The sequence below is a fragment of the Tenrec ecaudatus genome, chromosome 2 (genome assembly GCF_050624435.1).
Source record: "Tenrec ecaudatus isolate mTenEca1 chromosome 2, mTenEca1.hap1, whole genome shotgun sequence".
In the NCBI taxonomy this organism is placed as follows: Eukaryota; Metazoa; Chordata; class Mammalia; order Afrosoricida; family Tenrecidae; genus Tenrec; species Tenrec ecaudatus.
In genome coordinates, this window is record NC_134531.1 from 200,298,592 (window position 1) to 200,311,069 (window position 12,478).

The 12,478-nt window shown below is 36.2% G+C and overlaps 1 protein-coding gene across 1 annotated transcript; it reads right to left on the bottom strand.

Annotated features, from left to right (window-relative positions):
- Positions 1-11,266: 11,266 nt before the first annotated feature.
- On the bottom strand, positions 11,267-12,199 carry LOC142441222 (olfactory receptor 2T33-like). The gene has a single exon (XM_075543275.1). The coding sequence runs from the start codon at positions 12,197-12,199 to the stop codon at positions 11,267-11,269; it is 933 nt and encodes a 310-aa protein (XP_075399390.1).
- Positions 12,200-12,478: the final 279 nt, after the last annotated feature.

Genomic DNA, 12,478 nt, shown 5'->3' on the forward strand with positions numbered 1-12,478 from the left:
TATGTCTATGTATGGATTGTGATAAGTATTGTATGAGCCCCTAATAAAATGTTTAAAAAAAAAAAAACTATTCTTAAAATTCGACATTCAGCTTATATCACAACCAATTTATGATAGAGTCTCTAGAACGAAACCCTCTCCTTTACTATTTGATAAAATGATAAGTGTGAAATGGAAATATGAAAGAAGGTTTTGTCTCACCAGAAATTAAAAAGCCCATAGTTTGAACCAAGTATTTATCATTTATAAAGGGAGACATCTGACGGTGTAATATATGAGAAATTAATAATTTATAAATTATCAAGGGTTCATGAGGAACAGGGGAGGGAAGGGGAAAAATTGATGAGCTGATACCCAGCTCTCAAGTGGAGAGAAAATGTTTAGAGAATAAGGAGGGCAATGAATGCACAGACGTGCTTTATACAATTGATGTATGGATGGATTGTGTTAAGGGCTGTATGAGCCCCAGTAAAATGATTAAAAAAAATTCTTTGTCCAATGGACACAAAAAAAACAAACAGCCTCATTTCATTAAGTCACGTGTTACCAATAGAAATACAATGGAAAGTAATCACCTGGTAAAAATTTAAATATTGTAAAAGTCAATTTGCTAATATGAAGTAAGAGTCATAGAGCTAGGCTGGGCCCTTTGAAGCTTTTCCATAGTTCTGGATAGCATTCTAAAAAAATACTACCAAAAAGAAACGCATACGGGTGTTTCAATTAGTAAAAAGTATCGAACAAGTTTTTCACAACATGCACTCAGAATTACATTAAAACTAATATATTTCACATGGAACATGATATATCATCTGGAATCGTGTCACCTGTCATGGTAATTGACCATTATTTTTCAAAGTGATGAATGTCACTGTCAGAAAATAGACAAGGATAGTCCTATGCTATTGAGAGTGGCCTAGGCACTTTAATTTCTGTTATCTTAAAGCAGTATGATGAAAATACAGTTCTCAAAGTTACGTAAATTAAATAGAAAACACTGAAAGCTTTAGAGCACACCACCCTGCAATTTAGTCCATTCCAGAGCCAAGGTACTAACCTGCTTCTGGTTCCACAGTTGACATTCGAATATCAACTAATGTTTCAATTACTGGCATAAGAAACTAGGCACGGGCAAAAGCCTTAGGGAATGCTGGGTTCAGGCTAACAAAATCCTATTGGGAAACCATTTGAAGAAAACTGATGACCAAATACCATCTTCATTGAGTACCTCCACACACGATTCATTTTCATATCTCGGGATTTAATCAACACACTAAAACAAGAATATGACCACTTAGAAAAATGACACCCACCTTACAGTGTGTATATATCAAGAACTACCTCATATCTGAGATTTGCACTTACAACTTACACTTTCAAAATGCTCAGTGTGTTAAGAAAGAGATGATAAAATTACTGGGAAGGGAATGTACTTTAAGAAATGGCTTGCCCCAGAAAATGGTATGCCGAAATTAACTTAACTGGCTTGACAATATCTAGCCGTGATGAAGTGAAATTATTTAATAAGGCTCTTTCATTTAGGTCTCTGTAATCCCACCAATGAATTGGATGAGACTCTGCAAATAGAACAGGTGTACCACCATTGGAATGCAAGAGTCTATTTCAGTTGTCATTTCTTTGGCTATAAAAAGGAGTCATCTCAAAAGCAAGAACAGATAGAAATTCAAGACCCATCAAGGAAGGAGAGCCAGTAGTGGCGCACATTCATGATCTCTGCCTGAAGCGACTGAGAGACCAGCGTCATCAGAAATTGAAGCAGAGGGTTCATTAGTATTCAATGAGATTACCATTCAGCAAGGAGATCATGCGATAGAACTTAGCAGCCCTGCAAGTATAAGAGAGGCAGAGCTGTTGTTAAGTGTCATCAAGTCAGTTCCAATCCACAGCGACACTATGTACAACTGAAGGAAACACTACCACATCCTGGGCCATTCTCACAATGTTCCTCATCCCGAGTTCATTGTTGCAGCCACTGTTTCAATGCATCTCGTTGAGGGCCTTCCCCGTTTTCTCTGCCCCTGTACTTTTCCAAGCACGATAGCACATTCAAAGTACAGAGTAAAAATCTTGTCATCCTTGCTTCGGAGGAGCTTGGTTTTTGTACTTCTTTCAAAGCAGAATTGTTCGTCCTTTGGACAGATAAGTTCAATAGTCTCTGCCAGCACCATAATTCAAATCCATTGTTTCTATTTTGTCCAACTTTCTCTGTCCAACTTTCACATGGTTTAAAAATGTCTTGTGTAGCAAATTTTTTGCGTTGTAATGTATCATTGGATCTTCTGACTGTTGGTTCCATGAATATTGACTGGGAATACAAGCAAGACAAAAGCCTAGGCAATTTCAATCTTTTCTATATTTATCCTCATGTTGCCTCTTGGTCCAATTGTGAGGACTTGGTGTGTCTTTACATTTGTTTTAGATACTCTGTTCTAGAATAGAATTCAGAGATGTTCTGGATTTTATATTACACCCAGTTCTGTCTTTTTTTCCTTCCTTTCAATGACTTCTGGCTTTCCTTACATATGATGTTCCTGGTGTCATCCTACAACTCCTTTCAAATCCTATTGACTCTGTCAAAGATGTCCTTGAGATGGTTTGTAAACAAATCTGGATTACATTCAAGGTCATATTTTAGGCTTTATCATTTTGTAAAATTTTGGTGGCAGCCAATAGCAGCCCTATGCATGGCATGGAAGCACTACCTGGTCCTGTGCCATCCTCACAGTTGTTGCCAATTTTAAACCATTAAGTCAACCATCTTGTTGAGGAGCACCGTTGTTTCACTGCCATTCTAACTAGCATGATGCCTTGAGTCTGGACATCCTGAATATAGGACTGGTCTATTTTCCAGGGACTGTTCTCTCTTGAAAATGTGTCCAAAATACATAGGACAAAGCTTTACCATCCTTGCTCTAAGGAGAACTGTGGGTATTCTTCTAAGTTGTCCGTATTTGACATTTAAGGAGTGGATGGTACTTGCAATATTCTCCCCAGCACCACAATTCAAATGCACGGATTCTTCTTCCGTCTTTTTATTGGTGTCCAAATTTCACATGCATGAGGTGATTGAAAATACCCTGGCCTGGGTTAGTATGACCTTAGTCCTCAAAATAAAGCCCTTGGTGTTCAACAATTTAAAGAGGTTTCTACAACATACTTGTCCACGACAATGCAGCCTTTGATTTCTCAACTGTTGTTTCCATAATGATTGATCATGGTTTCAAGCAAGACTATGTCCTTGACAACATCAGTCTTTTTTCCATTTATCAAGTGGTTGCATATTGGTCCAGTTTTGAGGATGGGTTTCATATACACAGAATAATAACAGCAATCTTTGATCTTTGTCAGCGCGTGCTTCCGGTCCTTTTCATTTTCAGTAAGCAGAGTTGTGTCACCTTTAACACAACATAATTTAACAAAACTTGGTTATAAACAAATCACAGACTATTCCATAGCTGCTCCCTACCATTGTTTTGCCTGATGAAATTGAGCATCTCCATTGTCATGTTCCAGATATACAGTGGATTTTACTTCTCTCTACTCCATCTAGCAAGATGAATATATAATTTTCATTTAAATTGTTTTTTTTAATATTTTGAATGATTAAGTCAGCAATCTTGCAACATTTTTCTATTGTGTCTCCCGCATAGTTGAAGACCATATTCTTCAACTATTGTTTCTTTCCAACTTGTGCATTCCAATCTCAAGTAAATATAAATACATCTTGATTATATGCTTCATCAATTCCAGCTGAAGAAAACTGGTAGAATTATCTTTCTTCATTATTGTTTTCAGTGGTTGCTGTATATATTTGTGTAAATTAATATTAACATGTCTTCCGGGGAGGTGTGTAGATATTATTTCATTACAGAGTGTATTATTCTTTAAAGAAGACCTTGAAATATTCTATTGATGTTTAATACAATATCTTATAGCATTTGTCATCCTCTACATTGTCTACCATGGGGTTTTCCAACTCAAAAAATTCAATTACATTTCATTTTGCTTACTTATATATATGTTGTTCATTTTTATGCATTTTGTTTCAGATTTTTTAATCAGTTTATTAGGGGTTCATACAACTCTTATCATAATCTATACATACATTCTTTGTGTCAAGAACATTTGTACATTCATTTCTATCATCATTCTCAAAACATTTCCTTTCTACTTGAGCCCTTAGTATCAGCTTCTCATTTTCCCCCTCCCTTTCCGCTCCCATCTCCCCCATGAACCCTTGATAATTTATAAATTAATATTAATTAGTCATATCTTACACCACCTGACGTCAACCTTCACCCATTTCTTCACTGTCTGACCCCCAAGGAGGAGGGTATATATAGATCCTTGTAATCTGTACCATTTTTCCCTCACCTTCCTTCCACCCTCCCAGAATCGCTACTCACATCACTGATCCTGAGGGGTTCATCTGTCCTGGGTTTCCTGGGTTTCCAGTTCTTGTCTGTACCAGAGTACATTCTACAATTCAGCCGGATTTGTAAGGTAGAATTTGGATCATGATGGTGGGGTGGAGGAAGCATTCAAGAACAAGAGGAAAATTATGTTTCATCAATGCTGCACTGTACTCTGACTGGCTCACTTCCTCCCTACAGCCTTTCTGCAAGGGGATGTACAATTTCCCACAGATGGTCACTGGGTCCCCACTCTGCACTCCCCCTCATTGAAAATGCTATGATTTTTTTTTATATTTGATGCTTGATAACTGATCCCTTCGATGCCTTATGATCTCACAGGCTGGTGTGTTTCTTCCATGTGGACTTTGTTGTTTCTCAGTTGGATGACCACTGGTTTAACTTCCAGCCTAAAGGATCCCAGACTCTATATCTTTTGATAGCAGGACACCATCAGCTTTTTCACCACATTTGCTTATGCACCCACTTTGTCTTCAGCGATCATGTCGGGATAGGCTGGTGTGCTCCTTCCAGGTGGGCTTTGTTGTTTCTCAGCTAAATGGTCAGTCTACATTCTGATAACAATTGGATATTTGCAGATGTTTCATCTCATTTTTAGTCATGTCCTATTGCACAAACGAAGGTCTCAACCATTGTGTCCATTAATTTGACTAAGGTTATTCTAAGATGAGTACAAGAGTTCTTCCCTATTCATTTTTTTAGTAACTTCCAACCTAGGGAATCACTATCTGGTACAATATAAATCCCTGATAGTATTAATAAGGTTTTCAATGACTAATTCCTTACAATTTGACAGGCTTTTTCTTCTTCTAAGTCTCTTCTTAGTCCTGCATATCCATGAGTGTGCAAGCTGACAGTTCAAATATGAGTGGCATAGCTTCCTACAGCACAGTAATATTACTATTTCACGAAGACATGGATGAATACTACTCATGGTATTTGATTGACAAGTTTGTGCCATCTTACATAGAGACAACGTTACTTATTTGAAATTTTAGTCCTATTTTAAATTTTGCTTTTGTTTTCTGTTCTCTGCCAATATTTCCAGAATAATGTAGAATGGGTATTTTGAAGTCAGATGTGACATTCCTATTAGGATAGAAAAGTGTCTTTCTGTAATGTTTATGATACTTTTCTGTTTTTCTCAACAATTTTATTGACATATAATTCACATATCATAAAATTCTGTAGTATTCTACTGAATTCTACTGAATTCTGGGCACATAAAGAAGAGTTGTACAATACCGGTTTTAAAGTATTTTCTTCATCCTTTCACTCAGCTATTTACTCTATATTTCTCCCAATCCCCTGGACAAAACCACTAAGAGATCCTTAATCCTGTTAATATCTCTATAGATGTATGTTTTGCTGAATTATATATATACAGAAAAACCTTAGAAAACAAAAAACATAAGAAAGGATCAAGAATAATAAAGTAAAACAGATAAAAACCTCAACAAAAACCTGAAAAGATTAAATACTAACACATTTTAAATGGCTCATAAAAGACATCAAATAATAACTTTATCCTAACTGCATCTGCAACTATCTATTTTCCATTGCAGTTTTACAATTAACAAAGCTATTTGTCTATTCACATCCGGAGTCTTTGGTCAGACTAGATTAACCTGCTGCCTGTTCCTAATGTAGTCCTCTTCCACCTTATTATTATTTTATAACTAAACAGCATTAAAATCAGTCAAAAGTAAAATCAAAAGAGATTACAATTTGATCTAACCTCATCTGCCGTAATTCACTTGAAAATGTTCTCTGTCTGATAACAGGGCTATTAGCTTCTCATAACTATAGTCAAAATGACTTCAGCAGAGGCTTACTTTTGGGCTTCGACTCTCATCCATCGCCTCAGCAAACCTGGTGTTCACAATTTAAGCTCTGATACCATTCCCTCCATTAGATATGGATTTAAAATTCACAATGCCCGAATCACACAGGCTTACATGATTCTCTTTTGTGGATTTAGTAGATGTCTCTCTTAGATGGCTGCTTGTTGGAAACAAGATTTTAGGGTTCCGGTTGCTTTTCTTTCTGAAAGCTGGGCACCATCTGGTTACTTCACCACATTGTTCTACAGCACCCTTATCTTCAATCACTTCATGAGGCTGAACATCAAGCAGGGCCATGTCATAGAAGCGATTGTTCTTAGATTTGTGTTAAAATTAAGTAGAAGGCTAAAATGTGTGGTGCTATTGTTTTTTGCATTATTAATTTGCATCATTTCTGACAACACAGTTGAATGCCTTTGCATAGCCAATAAAATAGAGGTAAACATAGTTGATGTACTCTGATTTGAACCAAAATCCATCAAGTATTACCAATGATATCCCTTGATGCACTGCTGCAATAATGTTTGATTTTTTGTAAATTTTTGCTTGCATTTGATATTAATAATATTGTTTGATAATCTCCACAACAAGTTATATCATTTTTTTAGAATAAGTATAAACATCCGGTGGGTTGGTCAGGTTCCAAACATCCAAATTTCTTGGTGTAAACAAATGTCATATATAATGATCGCGTTCATTTTTAGAATTTTTTGTTCATATTTCATCAACTCCTTAAGTATTATATTTATATATATATATATATATATATATATATATATATATATATATATTCCAATGTCTTCAGTGTCACTTGGGCTTCTTAATACAATTGTGTAGGTTTTTGATCATATGCTACCTCCTGAAATGTTGAATATTGACTTATTAATTTGTTACATTCTTTCCATCCTTTTTAGGTATTATTTTAATTGTTTATTATTTTGCACAAATAACCCCTCAATATCAGAATTCAAGGGATTTTTTTCCTTGAATTCATTCACACTGAGAAACATCAAATATATGTTTCACTATCTGTGATATGCATATATAGATATATGTATGTATGTATATGGCATATATAGGTTCTGTTATTCTGGGTAGGCTAGAGAAACCCATATATATAAGAAAGAGGCTTATAAGGAGCCCTCATAGTATAGTGGTTTACACGTTGGGCTGCTAACCTTAAGAAAGAGGTTTATATAGAAGAGCAGTTGGATATTGAGGAAAAAATATCAGTGCGGTCCAGATCAAGTCCAAAAGTCCAATATTATTAGCCTGTGTATATGAAACTAATCTATAACATTCTCTTCAGATTCACAAAACACATGCAATGATGCTGAGTGCTGGATGATCAAAGACCAGTGTGTGAGAAGTCTTATAGATCCAGTAGCTTTGTCAGAATGTCAGCGCTGGCAGAGGTCTCTGTGTGGCTTCTCGAGGTTCAGTGTTTGGCTGCATTAGGGTAGGTCAATGTGGATTCCCTTTAGGAATGCCTCACAGGGAGTGAGCCTTGTCAGTAGAGAATCTCCAAGGACGTAGCCAAGAGAAAGTCTCTCTCACCTCCAATGAGGAAAAACAGGATTTCCCAAAATCTCAGGAGAAATCCATGCCCACATTGAGGCCTCTTTGGCTATAACACAATTGATAGACTAGACTCCACACCTTCAATCTTAATCCACTTGAGTCCAAATGGACACCAGATTGTGTAATACCACACATATTTACTTTCTATTTTGCTGCACCAGGTTTATGATATATATCCTTTATACTCTTGGCATATGTGTATGTGTGTGTGTATGTATGTATGTATTATGTGTATATAAATATATATTTGTCAATTATATATATCCTCTGTCATGTTTTCTCTGGCATCTCTGGGCACTACATGTCATTAAAGAATTTTGATAGACCATGCCATGCTAAAATCATTTCTGGAATGTCTGTAAAATAATTTTATAAAATGTTAAAGAAAGCATGGTGCCAAGCTTAGCAAGAGGCACCAGGATAAAGGTTTCAGTTTCGGGTGGCTACTTAGTGCCAGTGTTCAAGAAAGACTGGCTTTAATGCAAAATGTTGTTTCATCTGGCAGTGTTCATACTGAAGAAGAATGTGTGCATTTGAATTGCAGGACTAAAAAAAAATATTGAAAGTGCTATTAACTGGTCACGGAACAAACTGATACTCTTTCCATTGAAATACAGCCGTAATGCTTTTGAGAGGGAAATATGTTAATACATCAACTTCTATACTTTCAAAATATTATCAAGAGAAAAAAGTCCTTGGGGTAGAACATCATGCTTGGTGATGCCGAGGGTCAGTGGAAGAGAGGAAGGCGCTTGAGGACATGGATTGACCCAGTAGCTGCAACAATGAGCTCAAGCCTGGGAATAATCGTGAGGATGTTGCAAGACTGGGATGTGTTTTTTTCTGTTGTGTGCAGGGTTACTTTGCATAGGGATCAACTCAATGCCATTCAGCAATAATGACATTGATTCTAGTTCATGTGACATAAAAAAAAAAGGTTGGATCTTTAAGGGAGCACATAGGTCCCACTTTCTGCCATGAGACAGCTGGTGGGTTTGAATCATAGACTTGAGATCAGCAGTCCAAAACACCTCCAGAGTCCCCTTCAACACGGTGTGTATAGATAAACACATGCGCTACACAATGCCTTGGTGCAAAATTGTTAGCTAAGGTCAGTGGTTCAAACGCATCAACAGAAAGAAATAGCAATATGCTTCCCTAAAGATGCACTGCCTTGTAAATTTGATAGGTCCCGTCTATTCTGTCCTTAGGTTCACTATTATTGGTATTCCATATCAAGTCAATAAGTAGGGAATTCACACATTTATTTATTTTTGAAATGTACATGCACTGTCAGCAAGTTTTATCAGAGACAGCTCATTTCTACCCCATCCATTATCATTATACCCCATGAATGACACAACTGGAAGCTGAAAACTCAAGTTTCATGTTGAGCCCCCACATTACTGAAAAAGAACTTTCGTTAAAACAGGCATATGTCTCAGCAGGGAATACACACTAGGAGTCTCAATTCCTCTTCACCAATATTGTTGTATCAATTTATAATGTTCTACTTTTAAAACACTTATATTTAAACCAGGGATTAGGGAGAGAAAGAATCACTCATCTCTATCAATTCTGCAATGCTGATATAAATTGATGCCAGTTCCTGATTAAGACTGCATAACTCTTTGAGAATTGTTTTCCATGTTCTTTGCCTCTTGCTTTCATTTCAGACATTCTCTATCCTAAAACTAAAGAGTAGCCAATTTAGTCATCTAACATTTTAAACAAAACTGGTTGGTATTCCTACCAGGAAGAAGAACACAACAAAAACAAACAAAATGCTTGGAAATGTTGTTTTTCATAAAGCTATTGTTATCTACCTAATTAAACAAAAGCCGCAAATATCAAAGTTTATAAACTCTTCCAAAGCTTGCACTCCATATGGCCTTGCTAAGCTACCAACAACAAAATCAGTCTCATTGCCCTTAAGTTGATTTGAATTAACTAACTTTACTCCCGGGGACAGACTCACTTCCTCCTTTGGAACTGCGGATGGAATTGAACATCATACTGTGGTTTACAGAGACACTGAGGCTTTACTCCAGGACCTTAAATTTTTTATTGATGGCTTAAAAAACAAAAGCTGAAGAGAATCTCCAAGATTCTTACCATTCTCAGAAGGCTTTTTACTTAAGTGTTTGTGTGAGGTACTGTCTTAAATCATGCTGAAATTTTCACCGACTTCTACTGGATCTTTGCCTGGAGCCCTTTCTTAAATTGAGACTTGTTTGCTCAGACAAGCAGGTTTCTTTTATAATCCATTATTTATCTTCTGCATGATATACATTATGTTTTTATTTAGCTTATATCTCTAGTGTCATACTGTTTGACACAGATTATTTTTTATTCCAAAGTATTTAAAGCTTATTCTGTAAGCAGTCACTTCATATACTTAGCCAAGTGTAGAAAGGAGTATAAAATGTAAAGCAACATTTCTCTGTGTCTTACCTTTTTCTAGTAAACAAAATCTTTCAACATTATATATGCAATCTTACAATCACCAATTATTCATATGAATTAATAATGATTTAATTCTATGTTTGCAGATATGTGCTTTATTTAATACATATGTAATATGTATTAAAGTATAGAACATTGTATTAACATATATTTTTATACCCTTAACCGCACTTTTGGAGAAGTATTATATGAAGGACTTAAAATAGTAAGGAAAAATATATAAAAGAATCAGTAATATATTTAACTTTTATTACAAAAAAAGTTACCTCATATCTAAGCCTTATATTTTCACATATATCATGAAAAGTCAATTATAATTCACAATAGGGTATCTCGAGATCTACTTAACTATGGACATACTTTCAATAATTATATATATAATGAGCATATCTCATTGCAACATATTAAAAAATATTTTTACTAATTTTTAAACATGATTTATGTTTGAGGTTCATTGTTCATATTGTTTGAATTTTGATATTGATTTTAACTTCACTATATAAGTTTAGAATATACATGTATGTTTCAAATTATTATGGATCTATTGAATAATATATCTTCATCCCAATTAATTATTTCCACATTATGGAAAAATATAGGTTATATGGTCAATTAGTGAACAATGTTTTATATACTGGTTAGTTAACTTACTACTAATGCTCATTTATTGAAGCCTTACTTTCAGAGCAAACATAAGACTAAATTGTTTGACACAAATCAAATGTAGTTAATTAATTATACAAATGTAAAATTAATCATATAAAACAATGCAAGCATATTGCCAAGAAATGGAAAGTATACTGAATTACAAAAGAGAGAACATTAAATGAAATTAATAGTGCAATAAAACAATATTTTGGAACTTTAATCTCAAACCAGCTAGTGTGCCACAATTTTGAAAAAATATTCGCAATGTAGGCATTACAACAAAGGTTTTCTCAGGAACCTCTTCAATGCCCCCTTAACATCTTTGTTTCTCACACTGTATATAAGAGGGTTCAAGAGAGGCGTAAAGATGGTATAAATAGCTGAGACCACCTTATCATGGTCCTCTGACCTGTAAGACTTGGGCCTCATGTAGATGACCATGATGGTCCCAAAAAAGAGTCCCACAACTGCAAGGTGAGAGGAGCAGGTGGTGAAGGCTTTGTTCCGGGCTGCAGCTGACCGCATTCGAAGCACTGCGGCCAGAATGAGGCTGTATGAGGCAAAAATGAGAGACAACGGGATCAAGAGCATCAGGATGCAGCAGACATACATGAAAGATTCGAAGAACTTGGTGTCCGCACAGGCAAGGCGGATCAGTGCTGGCGCCTCACAGAAGAAGTGGTTGATTTCCCTAGAGTGGCAGTAAGGGAAGCTCAAAGTGATGGCAGCTTGCATTAGCCCGTCAACTGCTCCAAGAAGCCATGAACCTATTGTCATGAGCAAGCCGAGCCTCTGACTCATAAGAATGGGGTAGCGCAGTGGATGACATATAGCCACGTACCGATCATAGGACATGGCTGCCAAGAGGAAGCACTCACCACCTCCAAATGTGAGAAACAGGAATATCTGGGTACCACAGCCGGTGGACGAGATGAAACTATTGTTCATCAGGTAGTTTGCTGCCATTTTGGGAACAACACTGGAGACCAGCATCATGTCCATGAGGGAAAGCTGGCTAAGCAAGAAGTACATGGGTGTGTGGAGTTGAGGGTCCACAAGGATGAGGGTAATCATCAGGGCATTGCCCATCAGTGAGGTGATGAAGATCAAGACCACCATTGCAAAGAGGAACTGGTGCAGCTTTGTGTGGTTAAAAAGCCCCAGAAGAATGAAACTTATTCCGATGCTGTTATTTGCATTTTCCATACCTCTGTCGGTTTGGAAAACCTAAGAAAGAAGATAGGTTTAAAAGGAAAATTGGATAACTTCTTATGAAAATTTTACTTATGAAATTGCAGACATGGAAGGCAAATCATTACTTTAATCTTTCAGTAACGAACAAGATTTTTACCAGGGCATCTTATTATCCATCTCTGCTTTTGCCAGACAACTCTTTTGGATTCACATAAAGATAGCATGTAACCTGGATAATGTGCATATGTTTTTTATTGTTAGATGCGATTGAGTTGTTTCCAATTCACAGCG